Source organism: Lathyrus oleraceus, chromosome 5 (genome assembly GCF_024323335.1).
Source record: "Lathyrus oleraceus cultivar Zhongwan6 chromosome 5, CAAS_Psat_ZW6_1.0, whole genome shotgun sequence".
Taxonomy (NCBI): Eukaryota; Viridiplantae; Streptophyta; class Magnoliopsida; order Fabales; family Fabaceae; genus Lathyrus; species Lathyrus oleraceus.
In genome coordinates, this window is record NC_066583.1 from 221,782,818 (window position 1) to 221,799,419 (window position 16,602).

The following is a 16,602-nucleotide window of genomic DNA, read 5'->3' on the forward strand; positions in this document are numbered from 1 at the left end:
GTTGCGGGGTAAAGAGATTGCTTTGGTAAAGGTAGCTTGGGGAGGAACAGCAGGTGGCAATGTGACTTGGGAACTTGAGAGTCAGATGAAGGAGTCTTATCCTGAGTTATTCGCTTGAGGTATGTTTTCGAGGATGAAAACTCTTTTAGTGGGGGAGAGTTGTAACACCCCGATAAAATATGATAATTATTTAAATTAAGTTAATAGTATATTTATTAATTTAATTAAATAATTGGATTATTATTGGAATATTATTTGGATTATTATTATTGGAATAATAAAGTTGGAATATATATAAAGAGTTCCATTTGGTAAAAAGGGTTTTTCACGTGAAAACCAGAGAAGCGACAGAAAGTGAGAAAAGGGCAAGGAGGAAGAGCAAGAGAACAAGGGTTGAAGAAGGGAAAAGCTTGAAGCTAAAGGATTTGCCGGATTAACTCAGGTAAGGGGGGTTTATCGTCGTTTAATGGGTATTATGGGTTAACATGTAATGGGTAGTAATAAGCCGTTGAATTGACCCTAATTGGGATGATGAGTGCTGAAAAATTGTGATGAATAAGTTATGATTAAGCTGTAATTGAATCTATATTTGGGTGAGTTGTGATTTTCCGAACGTGTAGCTTTTTACGGAATTGGAATCGGAGGTCCGGAAGTCCTCCAACAGCGGAAAATGCGGAGAATTCTGCATTCTGCTTCGTGTTAGCGCAGGAACAACTTTCTGTCTTGCGTTAACCGGTTAACCCAGGGTGTTAACCGGTTAACACTGTTATGAATTGAGAAATATTGTTGTCTGTCTTGCGTTAACCGGTTAACCCAGGGTGTTAACCGGTTAACACTGTTAAAATGTGCCAGGAAGCGTGTTCTGTGTTGCGTTAACCGGTTAACCCAGGGCGTTAACCGGTTAACACTGTTTGAAAAGTAGAAAAACTGATATTTTAAATATTATGAACAATTGATGATTGGCCTATATTGGTGTATGATATAGGAGGGATCAATTTCCCGTTGTTTTGAGCAGTGTAGGTATTAGTAGAGTGTGCTAATACTGTGATTGATTATGTGGCATGACATAATATAATTCTGTGATAATTGTATTGAGGATGTATGATGGTGCGCATAATGTTGTGAATATATCTATTATGTATGCTATTGTGAATGGACTGTTTATGGCTTAGAGTGTGAGCATATGTCCATTGTGGATTGTTGATGGTTGCATGCTAGGTGATTTAGCGTGTATGATATGGCCTTTATGGTGGTAGCTAATTCCCATGGTGAGGAATTAGTGAGTGAATTATTGTGGATTGTTGTTGATGTTTGCATGCTAGGTGATTTAGCGTGCATAGCATAGCCCTTGGGGTGGTAGCTAATTCCCATGGTGAGGAATTAGTGATGCGAGTCACTAGGTCTCAAATGAGTGGGACTAGTGAGCTTGGTAGCCGTATCTGGATTTGATCGGTGAGGTTGAACTATATGTTCACGAATAGTCGGTACCGCATGCATGGAGTCTCATTGCATAATGTATGTATGGCGTATAATATGAATGGATGTATTCCAATATTATACGTGTGTTTTGGTGTTTGTGCTGAATATGATTGTGATTATGAGTTGGTGTTGCCGTTACTGAATGTGTGATCTGATTAGGGTGATGAAATGTGTTAATTTACTTAGCATTACACGATATTTTATAATGCTTATTATATCGATTGAGGAACTCACCCTTACAACTATGTTTTCAGGTAACGAGCAGTGATTGAGTAGAAGCTAGTGATTGGAGTCTAGCGTAGTTCATTAGTGAGTCATGCTCTGGTAGATGTGACATCGGGACGGGATGTTTTACTTGTTTTCATTTGGTTGTTGAATAATTGTACATGTAATGTGTTACATGGTTTGCATGATTGATTTGATCTCTATCCGCTGCGGATTATGCAATGTTTTATTTTGTTTAATAAATGAGCATGACAAGTTATTATGGTGAGTGGTGTGAAGTGTCAAGTGTGACACCCTTAAATTGCATATCTACTCTGATTCGTATTTGTTGTTTTAATTATTATTGGGGTATTTTAGAAGGGTGTTACATGAATCAGAGTGCGCGGAATCCAGATCTTCTTGTAGAACATGTATTCTTCAGATAGTTGTTAGAAGTGGTTCAGAAGTTCTTGATTAGTCTTTAGTTGGATCTTCTTCAGATGACGGATCAACAGAGTAACCATGTGTGGAATCCTTCAGATTCAGAGTATCTGAGTCTTCAAACTTCAGATGTTATGAACACCGTTGTCTTCAGAGTCAGAGCGACTGCTTTTGACTTTAAGTTAACTGTTCTAGGCTTGTGTGATGTCAGATGTTGTTTTGTCAGATCCATTTCTTGTTCGAGTCCTGCATACTTAGAGAAATTTGTTAGGGTACCAAAATGTTTCATCTTTTGTTATCATTAAAACTTAGAGATAAATTGTAGACCAAAAATCTTGTTCTAACAGTTTCCAGGGTTGAGTGTTACATCAAAGATAAGGAAAGCAATGCTAAAAATAAAGCTCGCGACCTCAAAGAGCATGTCCCCTGCACCGAAAGCCCATATCCTCCAAGGAGAAATAATTACAACTCGCCCCTGAAGGACAAATCCACATTCAAAAGAGTGGGTAAAGCGGTGGAATGTTTCACGCCTCTAAATACCCACCAAGAATTGCTTGCGCGAAAGCTCACATCCTCCAAGGAAAAATAATTACACCTTTCCCATGAAGGACAAATTCGCGTTCATAAGAGTGGGTAAACTGGAGGAAAGTTTCAAGCGAGGTACTCCACCTGCATAACATCCCAACTGTGTTTGCTCCAAAGGCCAAAGTGATGGGATCTGAACCTGGAAGGTGGTACAAGTTCCACAGTGTCAAGGGACATCATACTGAGGATTGCTACCGGCTCAAGAAAGAAATAGAAAAATTGATACAAGAGAGACACCACAAGAAATACATGAAGGGCAACTCCTCCAACTCGACAGAGAGACATAAACCACGCAAATGAGAGAGTATCAAAAGCCCCAGAGCAAACAAAGAAAAAGGAAATCTCAGGGCGAGGGCAATAAAGTGGCATGTCACACGTTCAACACCATATCGAGAGAATCCGTTGGAGGCAGGGAAACTAGCTCCGCCCACAAAAGGTATGTCCATCATATTCTGAACGTTGAGAACCTCCCAAAGGTCAAGAGCATGAAAACACCAGAAATCCTGATTACCTTCTCAGAGAAATATGTGTTTGGCGTCCATCCCCACAACGATGACCCCATGGCCATAGCAATCAAGTGTGAGGAATGGGAGATTAAGAGAGTTCTAATTGATCAAGGAAGCTTTGTCGTCATATTGTATTGAACGAACAGAAGTTATCACACGACCCCTATAAATTGGAAGAACTCAATGAGGATGTTGTCCTTAGGTCTTGGAGCTAAGTAAACTTGAGACAATATTACAACTAATTTAAATCTCTCAAAGTCAATAAAGGCAAATTAATAAACTGCTAGCATAGTATGCACGACTCCTCAAAATCAGTCTCCTAACATTTTCACAATAAAGGCATGACGTGTGGCCACCTTCTTGAGACTTTGTAATTAACCTTATGCCTGAGATAATGCATTACCATGTTTTTTTATAGGCATGCTCCATCATTTTCTTTTCCTCTTGCAGATTTTCCTTCTCCTTTTTCAAATTTTAGACAAACATTACATGAACTCCCTAAAATCTAGTTCCCTATATTGTTTTACAGACGATCGATTTCACTTGTTGCTCATTATCCTCCACCAAATCAAACTCTTTGAACATTACCTTGCGCTTCTCATCATATAGGTCCCAAGCATTTGAAACATATGTTTGGGACCCATCTTCCTCGTCCTCTCTACATCACTAGGCGTATCGAGATTGTCGTAGACAAAACTATTCCATTTAAGTCATTAGCCCATAAGGAAAGCTCATGTTAGTCTCCTGAAGGCAATGTAGAAGGTACGCTGTGGGAGGAGCTCGCCATATCACCTTTGGGAAAAACTTATCCCTCTCTAAATTTATTGAGACAATCGTCTCCAAGTCAATTGAAACTTTTCCCAACTCAACCTTGTGTTTTTTGGCCTTGGGTGAAGGTGGGGATGGCTTCACAACAAAGGTGGGCATATCTTGGATATCATGACTATCCTATGTCTTTTTCCTTTTCTTAGAAACCCTGGTGAATACATCAATGAGTTCACTTCTTTGATTATGAGCCCCAACTTCACCCTCGTGCTTTTCACCTGCTCCAACACCACATTCCTTTGGGATACCAACAACATAGCCATTTTTTCTACAATGAGGTAGATCAAAATAATTATAAGAAGACAAACATATAATGAAAAAGTAAGTAAAAAGAACACACTTTAAGTAACTATCAAACTATGATTTATCTTCTTCATTATTCATTAATTCCTTAACGCTCATAATTTTAAGTTGCCCCAAAAATTGGACACCATGTCTCTTCGTCTCATTAAATTTGTCAAAATCATAACCAGTAACAGACACAGGCTCACTCACCAGTAACAGACACAGGCTCCCTCGTCGAGTAAAACAGAAATTGATGTTTCCCATTCCCCTTAAAAATGAAGTTGGGGTAGTTAGGGTTACCTCGAACTCAAGATTGAAATTTAGTTGGTCTCATTTTCTATCCATTTGAATATTCAATTTAGGGTATAAGATTAACATTATTGTTTATAAAAGTAAATTTTTTAAACTCATGTCAACTATCCTATATTACTAATGTCTAAGCATCAAAATATCTAATAAATAAATAAATTCAAAAGAATTAAAAATAAAATAACATCTTACTTAAATCCGTCTTAACTAGTAAAGTTTGGAAACCAGCATACAAGCACAAAATTGCATCATATACAGGCGTACTACAAACTAAACAATTTAAAATTAACATGAAAGTTTTGTAATGCCTAATCACAAGCCAAATTGTTAGCATTAGCTATGAATAAGATAAAGTTGAAAAAAATCTAGTTTTAGCCTAACCCAACATTAACGAAATTGCCATCATTTTAAAGTCAGTTGCAGAATCTCTGAAATGGTCCAAAGACTTGTTCATAATAAAAATCAATAACTAAACACAAAATTAAGCCTTTGTTAGTGAGAGTCTAAATAGGATTAATCAAAATTATATGATGACGATGATGTTCAAGAATCTTACTTACAGAGTAATTTACTTACAACATAATAATATCCCTTTTCTCTCTACTTCAAGTGTCAAATTTGCACTTATATTACACAAATACCTATATGATTGATTGATTGATTTGGGATATGAAGATAAAATAAAATAAAAATAAGAACATGTATAAAATGTTACTAACGCTAAAGGGAGCTGCATGAACAACAAACTCTAGACCGAACCGGTCAACTAGGATGGGCGGTTCGGTTGTCGTACTGTAATTCTAGCAGGTAAAGGTCGACCGGTTCCGGACCCACCACAACTGCTGCAACCCATGCGACCCGAACCGGAACACGTACTACAGCCGACATCACCGTCAGACCAGCGTGAGCAGAGACAAGGGACTCTACCGGTTCCGTTGCAGCTGGGACATCTGGGAAATTGACCCGCCATGGGTTTTTGGTCCATCACCGATTTAACGAAAACCGCTCCGGCCAGGACGCTTAGACCGGTGGCTAATTGGCTCAGCACGAGTGGACCCATTTGGTTGAATAGAAGATACGAGGAGATATGAAGATGGATAAACAGAGAGAGTTAGAAGAGGAAAGAGAAGAGATAAAGATTTTGTGTGAAAGTTTTATTTGGAGTGGTGAATAAGAAATAATTATAATAAAGAGATGAATAAATAAATAAAGTGGTTGTGGAATTGTACACGTTGACGGCACTATGTTTGGTGGCTATAACAAGTTTGGGTTTGGAAGCTTGTGCAGATGTTTTCTTTTTCAATTGTGGTTTCTCTTCTGGAAACGCCACCTCTTAATTAACCGTGCTGCGCATTTAACCCACACAAAAATAACATGTAAATCATTAATAGAAATATGTTGATTATAAGACAGTATTTTAGCATATTATAACAACTTAAGGAAAATATCATCCGTGTAAAGAAATAAGGTAAATTTAGAATTAGAATTGTCAATAGTAATTAAATAAAATTGGGAAGCAAAATTTATTTTGCAAGTGTTACTTTTTAGTAATATGTACACACTTATATGAAAATCGTTTGATTTACTCATAGCTTTTTCAATTTTATCTGAATAAGTGAAAAATGTAATGATGGTGTAATTTAACTTGGAGATTCATGTGGAAGATTTCTCCACCACTTGGTTAAATCTAGATGGTTCAAGCGGGGAAGAAAGTCCCATGTAACAGAAAAATATTGGGACCACTAATTTTATCTTTTACACCATGATCCATAACCATACAAAATTTATTTGCAAAACATGATTTGTTTTGTTCAAATTTTCAAAAACCGTTTATCTAAAATCCGGAACTAATTGGTAACACGGCAGAAGATGAATAATGCGTGCCGTGTGCGGTTAAAGATTGTGACTAATTGGCTACTAGCCATCTTTCTGCGTGCACACTAGTTGCTCAGACCATAAACTTCTTCAACAGCTCTTGGCACTGTTAATATAACTAAATGGCCGTAGGGTAGCAATGTAGCATGTAGCTAATTTATGGAGTATATTGTGTTATTTCGGTATTCATGTATGAGATGAGATGAGATATACATTATCTCCACGATGTCAGTAATAAGTTGTTAATTTAGATTGCTTCTGCAAATTGCAAACCACTCCAGAAAGCAAACATAAGCTATAAGTAGATGTTGCTGCAAGGTTTGCTGAACATGATACTGTATATAATATATCCACATTAAATAGAAACTATATATATTTTTTCTTTTCTCATAACCTAACAAAATTTCATTTTTAAAGAAGAAAATATTACTTAAAAAACTTGTCTGATATTGATGTTGATTCTTGAAGTTTGAATATAATTTAGGAAACAGAGATCATCTTCTTGCGTCAACTGTGTCTCAAGATGGCCTATCTCAGCATTTTCTTTGTCGGTGAAGATCCGAGGAACACCTACAACATGTATAATAAGACAGTTTCCAATATTAAACAGAATTTTGAAGCTAAACAAATCAACATAAGACACATTTTTTCAAAAGGCAGATGGGTTTTATTAAAAGACACTAACACAAAAGCTCAAGTTGCTAAGGTTGGGAGAGAAGTCTACCAGCCAAAAATACAAGCATTGCATAATGATATTAACATAGGCAAGTACATAGCCTTATAACAGGTAAGAACGTTCCTGTGGAACAACTATTTTTCAGCAGCCCAATACTTCCAACCCGAATTACTTGCTAGTCACCTCCTAGTCTTTCCACACTTCCACTCTTAGCAATTCACATGTGTCGAAATGCTACGCAGATGATTAATTCCCCAAACAAAATACCCCATCAACAGAGACTCAAGCCAATCCACATCAAATAAGGTAATAGTAATTACAAACTCAGCAGAGTAAGTGAATACCAAGCCACCACAGCTTAATTTCAATTTAATTACTAAATCATCACTCCAACTCTTTTTCCATACTTTCATTTATCAATAGACACCAAAAAAGCAACAGGGTAGGTGAACCAAAATGATAAGGATAGCAACCATCTTTAGATTCTATCTTTAACCATCTCCACGCCATTATTGGAGCCTGCTCGGTAACCACCAAAGTGCTGAAAGTTTTTGATAGTTTCATTATGCAAAACAGCTATCACACCAATCCACCTCAATTACTCATACCATACCTCGAAAATACAGGACATTCATGGAAAAAGTGTTTCATGGACCAGCTAAGCTACAGTCCCAAAGACACTGATGCACATTTGGTCCAATGATCCCCATTCTTAAAATGTATTTTTTGTTGGTGGAATTATATCTTGTATCAACCTCCACACAAAGAAAGACACCTTCAATGGTTACTTTCTTATGCCATACTTTTAGATAGGTATCTACTACAACCCTATCTTGAGTCCTTATAGGACCTTATATACCCCACTTACAAAATATTATCCTTACGTTCCTTCCCTCCTTGCTTAAAAAAAAATTATTGATAAAAATTATTTGAATAGTACTAGAGAAATTAAATATAAAATACAGAAAACTAAAACTATTTAATATTGTCCCGTTAAGCCAGCTCAATTGGTAACTGGGCAGGGACATCAGGTGTAGGGATGCGGGTTCGAAACCGCGACACCCCACTTATTCATCTTTAAAAGGATGAATTCGAACCACTAGGCTACTTGACCAAAAAAATACTATTTAATATTTAATGATATTTTTTTACAAATATGCTATTATACTCCATGTTTTTAATTGGGGAAATTAATGTAAAAATAAAAGAGAAAACTTGGTTTGATTAAATAGTTATAATAATAAACTGATTTTATTAAATATAGAATTCTAAATGCATCAGAAAATGAAAATAAAATGTAGTTTCATGAGAATGAGATGGTTTCATTTAAGATTTAAATTTAATATTATAGGACTCGATGTTTATAGCATATATATCTTTATAGGGTATAATATTTACCATGAAAGCATTCCCTTGCTTCTCCAGCCATCAGTACAACATCTCCACTCCGAAGAAACATCGCCAGGGGAGCATCCTCTCTAGATTTTCCTCCCAATAGAAAAATGGCTTTACAGCCCAAGCTGAGGCAACAAGGACAAGAAACTAATAAGGATTCTTCATCTGGTAGCTCTCATTTGACATGTTTGTATCTAGAAACCATAAAAACAAGATAGTCCAAAGAAATAAGCATAATACCTTAAACTAACTATGGGCTTACTCCAATCTGCTTCCATATCATCAAGGTGGCCACCCAGTGTGTCCCCTGCAGTATAATAGATACATCAAAGTGAGAGGTAAATCACTGAACTGTATGGTGTTGTGTTGTGTTTTAAAAAAATGCTAATATATATAAGTATTTTTTTAACAAATGGAGATATTGTTTGTTACTACTAGTGCTTGTTTGGTAACACACAATTTGAGCATTTTTTGTTCAGGAGAATTGAATACGACTAATTTTAAGAGACATAAAAATTTCAAATTTTTACATAGAGAGTAATGTATTCTTGAAATGGGACACACAAAGACATTTGCATCAACCAAGCAAAATAGATTCTTTTAAACTTGCTTTTAAAAAGCATTCCCAAACACAAATCAATTTCTTTAAACTCTATTCTTTCAACATTCATTTTACAAAAATTAAAACAAAACAAACCTTAACATGCATTGGAATTAAACTAAAAATGGAGTGAAAAGAGGACATGTAGAATCATCACACAAGAAAACTCACAATAAAAAAAAAAAAGTTGCTTTATGCGAACCTGATGCAAAGTAATTTACTATCGCAGCTTCAGGCTGGAATTCAACACCAGCAGGTAATGCAGGTTTTGCCAATTGTTTGGCAAGCTCACAGAGTGCTTCAGGGATTTTGTTATGTTGGAGAGACACATTATAATTTCGCTGTACATATACATAATGATTAAGAGATTTCCCAAAAAAAGCAAGCATATCAAGGTGATGCAACATTAAATATCAATAACCTTACCTAAAAAAGTTGAGTCATGCTAACAAGTTTCATTACGGAACAAAAAAAAGGAAAATGTTGTGTTCAATAGAACATTTTTTAGACTTTTAAAGAATTGACTACACAACTTTCAAGATATTATTACTATATTTGATTAAGTGAACTTGTAAGCATTTTCCAAAATATTTTATTTGACATCTTCGCAACAGGGTAGAATGAATAACTACGAGCTAGTAAAATTTAAGGTATATTTGAGCAATCATTAAATAACAATGACGATTCGTCAACCTCAAAAATTTGTTGTTTAAGCAAGGTGTGGTGCATGCTACAAGGACATTGAGACCCTGGTATCGTGATGCAAGTTTTTACAAGCAACTTTCTTGTATCTCAGTCACAACTAAAAAGAGTGTTCCTATCTGGCAAAAAAACGAGATGTATGCTAAGCAGTAGATCATTGGGAGTCAAGTAACCAACTACTAGTTCTCCAAAGCAAAAGTGCAACAGTATACATTAGTGGATATGATTTCATTCTATTCCAAACAAAATAAGCATATAACTAAAGTTTAAATCTAAATGCAACCGAAAAACATTTGAAGGGTGAGAATCATAACTCACATTAGACCAATCAAACTGTAGGCCAAGGGTGCTCCATCGCAACTTTCGCAGCAAAGAAGAACCAGAAACGGATTTGCATTTTCTCAAGGACGCTTCCTTTTCTGTGAAAAACTTCCACTCCTCACCATCCCTACAGTCGAAATCAGAACTACATTCATGCGAAGTAATTGGAGATTTCTCTTCAACCAAAATTTTCCCTTCTTTAGCCGCAACAAATAAATTGTGTATAGGACCATATATAGCATTGTGATTTGTTCTGTTAGGTGGCTGCGGAAATTCAGTTAAACTCTCCCTTACCAAATCGCATTGTTTCTCTATGCTTAATGCCCCAGGGATAAAATAAAAGCCTGCACAATAAGCATCACCGCCCATGATTTGAGTTAATTTAGTATATTCACCGTTCACCGAACAACTAACAACTACCAGAACACTAGTTATAAATGAATTTGTGAATACTTAGTTATCAATCAGTTATCTCTATAGTTAGTTCCAAGCATTCAAATGTTCATGTTATTAGTTTCTAGCTAATCAATGATTAGTCAAATCTCTACTAACATGTAAACCACGCGAATGGAGAAAAACATTACCAGGGTGATTTTGCAAAGAGAACACTGGAGAACTGAATTTGTCCTGAAGGACAACAACACCTTGAGGAAGCTCAAGGTTGCGGTGATGGCACTCTAGAATTGATCTGAAGTCAAGAACCTCCGTTAAGTCCACCGGTTTGGGTTGTTTATTCCTGTGAAGAAATAAAATTGCACAATTAGGATCTAAAAGGAACAACAAAGTGAAAACTAACTGCAATTATAAGAAATTGAATTAAATTAAATACTTTTTGTTCTTGGAAGAAGCATTGTTATCGTAGTAGAGCTTGTACTTCTTCTCTGTTCGTCGGAAAGCCGTTCGCTCCGAATCTTCACGGTTATTCTCCGATTGGTACATCGGAAAATGAACCCGAACCGATCGAAGAGTTTTGGTTAGGGTTACAAAAACTAACAAATGAGAGAGAAAAAATCAGCTGGAGGTCAAAAGTCAATAAAACCCTCGGAACAATTTCAATTGACAAGGGTATTAAAGACATTTCATTGGTTTCTTATCGAAAAAAATCTGTGTTAATCTGTTTCAGAGTACAAAGCGGGAGAAGAGAAGAACATAGGAAAAAAACAAAAATGGCGTGCAGGAGCATGCTTCGTTCAGCGATTATTGTGGAACCATTTCAATTCCAATTCAAACCCTTACTTTTTGATTTGAATCCGAATAAGCGAGGAGGATTTCGGTGCAAAACCATTAAGGCTCGTCCGTTTCACCGTGGCGGTGGAGGAGTTCTCCGTTGCTCGCATAACGATAAGCCGTCGTTTCACGACGATCAAGGTCCTCCTCAAGAAGCTGTGTTGAAGGCCATTTCAGGTAATAGTTTCATCTTCTCAAATCTCAATCATTTGATTTAATTGTAAAAAAAGAAGAGCTTAATATAAAATTGTGTTTGATTTGTTAATGGTTGTAGAGGTATCTAAGACAGAAGGGAGGATTGGTCAAACTACGAATATGGTTATTGGAGGCACCGTGACCGATGATTCTACTAATGAATGGGTTGCTTTGGACCAAAAGGTGTGCATACTTCATACATTATGTGTTTGTACTTTTGTTTAAATTTCATTAGTTCTAGTATTTTTTTTAGTTTTTAGGTTCGTGTTCATGTATGCTTGTGTTTTTTATACTATTTTGTGTCTCTTTATCACACTTTTGTAGCTTTTTTATTATCACAATAAATGTTTGTGTTTGGTGCTACGTAGGTGAATTCATATCCAACTGTTAGGGGGTTCACTGCAATTGGAACTGGTGGTGATGATTTTGTGCAAGCTATGATTGTTGCTGTCGAATCTGTAATCCAGCAGCCGGTTCCTCAGGTATCTTAAGTGTGGCTAATTTTGCTTCATTCTTGTGTTACTTGGCTGATTTTTAACATTGATGCGATGCTTGTTGGTGGATACATGTTTTGTTTGCTAGACTTGTTAAAAAGCATTTCAAGGTAGGGCCATGCCTCATAATTTATCCCATTCTATGTAGGTAGTCACTATCTTTTGAAGTATAGTGTAGCTTGCAAATTTTTATTTACACTATCTTAAAGTACAGCATAACCTGCAAATTTTGATTTACATAGTTTCGTTGCCGTGGTAATTCTAAAAGTATTGCTGGCTTATCAGGTGGTTGTCTCCAATAGTTGTGTTAATGCTAAACTACAAACTGTCAAATTACCACTACGGGTACATTTTATCATTTGGGTTAAAAACTTAGAATATATCTCTGAAGAGCTGTTTAATGAGCACTAATCTAAATTGGACAACAGAGTCGTAGACTAGTAATCACGGTTCAGGACCCTGCATCATGAAGGACTCTAACCAGAGGGTTTCACACTATCAAAAGACTTTTAGGCGCGTACTTGTGATTGCCAATATGAGCAAATGGTTCCGAAACTTTTGTCTAAGAGTTGCTCAATGTGAATGAAAGTAAGTGCATTTTTTAGAGAGTTCTCACTTACACTTTTGTCTGATTGGTGGAGCTCAAACTGAATAATTATCTTGTGTTTATAGTAATGAAAATTACTATAGGGCATCTCTCTCTTACATTCATGCACTGTAACACATGCACACTACCCCACATTGAGAGAAATAGACTTAAAGTATTAATGTAAAGAATAAACTTGTAAGCCGAGTAGCCAACATCAATCAAAGATTACATACAACATAGGGGTTTGCTTGTTATTTGTGACTGGATTGAAAAAAGTTCATTCGTTCTTTAAAGTTTGGATGGTAATTGATGACCTCTTGTCCCAAAGTAAGCAAAATTTACGGTAGCCTAATGGCTGTATTTCAGTTTCCTTTCACGCTGAGTCAGATGTTTTGAATTTAGCACCGGATGGCCAACATAAATATGCTTTTTACCTACTTTGTGCTGCATACCAATCATAGCAGTGTGGTGGACACCTGATTTTCAAAACAGTTAAACATTAAAACTCGTAACTGTGTCCTGGTGGGTGATGAAGAACTTGATTGCTCGGTAATAGGCACCAACAGTATGAAGACGTGTAGAGTATTCCGTCATAAGTTAGGACTTACAAAATGGACCAACCCTGAGTTCTTTTCCAACTTCTTGTTGGGGATCACATGAAATATATGATGATGGCATTGATTGAAATTTTGATGTGTTTTGAAGTATAATTTTTACCCTGCATGCTGTGACTTCCTTCAAGCTGTTATTGGTAGACTGAAATATGTTCCATCTACACACATATTTGGTGGTTGATGTTCATCTTTCAAGAATGTTAACACATTGGTTTACAGGGATGTGTGAAGCACAAGCTATCAACAAGGGGGAAATATGTGTCTGTAAACATTGGGCCAGTCCAAGTTGTTTCCAGCGAACAGGTATTTCTCTCTTGTTCCCTTTTTTTTTTCTTTTCCTCTCTCTGAAGTTATCCTCTTCTACCGTTTCTGTTTTTGCTAAATATGAATTTATTCTTTAAAGAGTGTGAATTGTATCTCCTTGCAAATAACTATGTCTTGTTGTTCCCTTGGTATTGAATTTTGTTGTATTTTCCAGGTCCAAGCTGTATATAATGCTATGAGGAGGGATGACAGGATGAAATATTTTTTATAGTATTTTCAGAATTTGTATAGGATGCAGTATTTCAATTGGTATATTAACATGTCTGCTTTCTAGTGGTTAGGCTGATTTTGTTCTTTGATTAATCCACAATATCGTTATAATACTGTGAAAATTGGATCTCTTCTGTATTTTATGAAGATGTAACTTAATATTACTTGTTTTGATTCCAATAGTTATATATGATTATAGACATTAGTATTTTACAGTGCATGTAAATGATAATGGAAGGTCACGAGTCACTGAGCTGTAGATGTTCTGTTTGATTCCTTTAAATGCATTATGGTTTTAAATAAATAAAATAATCTACTTGTTGAGTGTGCGAAACAATTGGAATACAGCCGCAACATCTCATCATTTTCCCGACGAATATATGGATCAATTTTTGTCTTAACGTTGTTCTATTCAAGATCATATTTTTATCTAAATTATTAATTGAGACTTTTTTTAATAACTTCTTTTCTTAGATTTTTCTCTACTTCAAGTTATTTGATTCTTCTTCATCTAATATATTCTTCTTATCACATAATCTATAGATCTTCTCGTTACATATCCAAAATCATAGAAGTATATTTTTTATCATCTTTTCTACTATAGGCGCTACTCTAACACTCTCATTAATATTGTTATTTCTAATTTTATCATGTTTGATCTTACCGCACATCCAATGCCACACCATTTTCTCTGCCGCACTTATTTTATTTTCGCGTTGATTCTTAGATGACTAACATTATGCCCCATACAACATTGTAGGTCTTACTGCAGTCCAATAAAAAAAAATTCTTCAACTTGAGTAGTATCATTTTATCACATAAAATCCTTGAAGTTCTCCTTCATTTCAACCATCCAGTTTGAATTCGATGATTTACACCCCCATTCTATTTCTCCGTCGTTTTGTATAACAAGCCCAAGACATTTAAAGTGTGTGCCTTGTCGGATGATATGGTCTTCAATTTTCACCTCTAGGTTAAAAACGTTTCTCCTTTTAGTGAACTTATATTCCATATATTCTATTTTACTTCTACTGAGACGAAAACCATGTGTTTTGCTATGAAGTCCAGCATAATGTATGTCGCCTTGAGGGGCGGCAAAAATCTTCGCTATGAAGTCTAGCATAAAGTATATTGCCTCGAGAGGTGGCAAGAATCTTCGCTATGAAGTCCAACATAATGTATATTGCCTCGGGGGCACCAAGAATTTTCGCTATGAAGTCCAGCATAATGTATATCGCCTCGAGGGACGGAAAGGATCTTCGCTATGAAGTCCAACATAATATATGTCACCTCGAGGGGCGGCAAAGATCTTCTCTATGAAGTCCAGCATAATGTACATCGCCTCGAGGGGCGACAATGATCTTCGCTATGAAGTCCCGCAAAATATATATCGCCTTGAGGAGCGGGAAGGATCTTCGTTATGAAGTCCAGCATAATGTATATCGCCTTAATGGGGGCAATAATATTCACTATGAAGTCCAACATAAAATAGATTTTAAAGAGGGAGTATCCCTTGCGAAAATGAAATACTTGAATGATTGTTCAAAATTACACGGGCATAATGTTTATTGAAGAGTTATAAATAATTCTAACTATAATAATATTAGAGATGAAGGGTGTTCCAAGTTCTGGGTAGAAGTGGTCCATCAAGCTCCTGCAACTTGTATGTCCTGTGAGGGAGTTTCTGGTATATGCAATACAATTCTTCCAAATTAGATTGCAGCTTCCCCTGTTGTACGGGTATGACCACTTCCTTTAGAATTAGGTCTCCCTTTGCATCTCCCTTAGTTTTACCTTGGAGTTGTACCTTATTGTGTCCCTGCGCATGGTAATGAACTCTCGGATATGGGTGGTTTCTTGTAGCTCGTCGATAAGGTCCACCACACATTTTAGACCTAGCTCGTTTGCTTCTTCATTGAAATGGGTTTGCCGCCATGATGGTGTCTCAATCTCGACGGGAAATATTGCGTTCGTCCCATAAACCACGGAAAACGGGGTTTCCTTGGTAGTGTATTGTGGCATCGTATGGTAGGACCATAATATCTCATGGAGTATTTCCGCTCATATAACTTTAGCATCGTCTAGTTTCTTCTTAAATCTTTTGGGGATTATCTTGTTTACAGATTTGGCCTAACTGTTGGCTTCGAGGTGTACTACAAACATAAATTTTGTCTGCACGCACAATTCTTTTCAGAATTCAATGACCACGGTGCTGGCAAACTGGGTTCCATTGTCTGAGATAATGGCGTCGAAGAGGTTGTATCGGCATATAATCCTCCGCCATTTAAATGTTGTACTATTTATGTCGTAATCTTAGGCACTAGCTCCGCCTCTATCCATTTGGTGAAGTAGTTTACTCCCATTATCAGGAATTTCAATTTACCTAGTGCCAGGGGGGACGGACCTAGGATATCCATGCCTCATTAGTAGAATGGCAAGGGCGAGGTCATTGATTGGAGAAGCTCTGTCAATGCATGGTGAAGGTCGGCATGCATATGGCATTTATCACACTTTTTGACGAAGGCAGTGCTATCTTTCATTAGTGTAGGATAGTAATACCATGCTCTTAATAGATTGTTAGCAAAAGAGCTTTTCTACCGTTGTGGCTGTTACAGGTTTCCTAATGAACTTTTACGAGTACTAAAGCGATATCGTCCTCTCCCATGCATCTCAACATGGGAGAAACCTTCCTCATTATATAAAGTTTTCCTAAGAGTAGAGTGTATTTGACAACTTTTCTTTTGA

The 16,602-nt window shown here is 36.5% G+C and overlaps 3 protein-coding genes across 5 annotated transcripts; 1 reads left to right on the plus strand and 2 right to left on the minus strand.

Moving 5' to 3' along the window:
• Positions 1–3,473: 3,473 nt before the first annotated feature.
• Positions 3,474–11,242, minus strand: LOC127083111 (alpha-ketoglutarate-dependent dioxygenase alkB). Of its 3 annotated transcripts, none has more exons than XM_051023353.1 (8): positions 11,034–11,242; positions 10,789–10,940; positions 10,202–10,548; positions 9,384–9,522; positions 8,821–8,887; positions 8,584–8,705; positions 6,940–7,079; positions 3,474–4,308 (listed from the first exon to the last, which is right to left on the minus strand). In XM_051023353.1, the coding sequence occupies exons 1-7, from the start codon at positions 11,141–11,143 to the stop codon at positions 6,940–6,942; spliced, it is 1,077 nt and encodes a 358-aa protein (XP_050879310.1). In that variant the 5' UTR covers positions 11,144–11,242; the 3' UTR covers positions 3,474–4,308. The 3 variants fall into 3 exon arrangements, with proteins under 3 accessions (XP_050879310.1, XP_050879309.1, XP_050879308.1); XM_051023352.1 differs by lacking the exon at positions 3,474–4,308 and adding an exon at positions 5,143–5,980; XM_051023351.1 differs by lacking the exon at positions 3,474–4,308 and having other exon boundaries at positions 6,790–7,079.
• Positions 5,143–5,694, minus strand: LOC127083114 (uncharacterized). The gene has a single exon (XM_051023355.1). It carries the CDS (start codon positions 5,692–5,694, stop codon positions 5,401–5,403), a length of 294 nt encoding a protein of 97 aa, XP_050879312.1. The 3' UTR covers positions 5,143–5,400.
• A 72-nt stretch (positions 11,243–11,314) lies between the features above and the next one.
• On the plus strand, positions 11,315–14,021 carry LOC127083112 (uncharacterized). Its single transcript, XM_051023354.1, has 5 exons — positions 11,315–11,608; positions 11,706–11,809; positions 11,995–12,108; positions 13,543–13,626; positions 13,802–14,021. The coding sequence occupies exons 1-5, from the start codon at positions 11,371–11,373 to the stop codon at positions 13,856–13,858; spliced, it is 597 nt and encodes a 198-aa protein (XP_050879311.1). The 5' UTR covers positions 11,315–11,370; the 3' UTR covers positions 13,859–14,021.
• The last annotated feature ends 2,581 nt before the right edge of the window (positions 14,022–16,602 follow it).

Bases quoted from the DNA above. Each gene is read 5' to 3' on its own strand.
- LOC127083114 (XM_051023355.1), bottom strand. From the start codon at position 5,694: ATGGGTCCACTCGTGCTGAGCCAATTAGCCACCGGTCTAAGCGTCCTG.
- LOC127083111 (XM_051023353.1), bottom strand. From the start codon at position 11,143: ATGTACCAATCGGAGAATAACCGTGAAGATTCGGAGCGAACGGCTTTC. The intron at 10,941-11,033 runs GTATTTAATTTA...ATTTCTTCACAG, and splicing joins GCTTCTTCCAAGAACAAAAA to GAATAAACAACCCAAACCGG. The intron at 7,080-8,583 runs GTAAATATTATA...TACATGTTGTAG, and splicing joins AGCAAGGGAATGCTTTCATG to GTGTTCCTCGGATCTTCACC.
- LOC127083112 (XM_051023354.1), top strand. From the start codon at position 11,371: ATGGCGTGCAGGAGCATGCTTCGTTCAGCGATTATTGTGGAACCATTT. The intron at 11,609-11,705 runs GTAATAGTTTCA...TAATGGTTGTAG, and splicing joins TGTGTTGAAGGCCATTTCAG to AGGTATCTAAGACAGAAGGG. The intron at 13,627-13,801 runs GTATTTCTCTCT...TGTATTTTCCAG, and splicing joins AAGTTGTTTCCAGCGAACAG to GTCCAAGCTGTATATAATGC.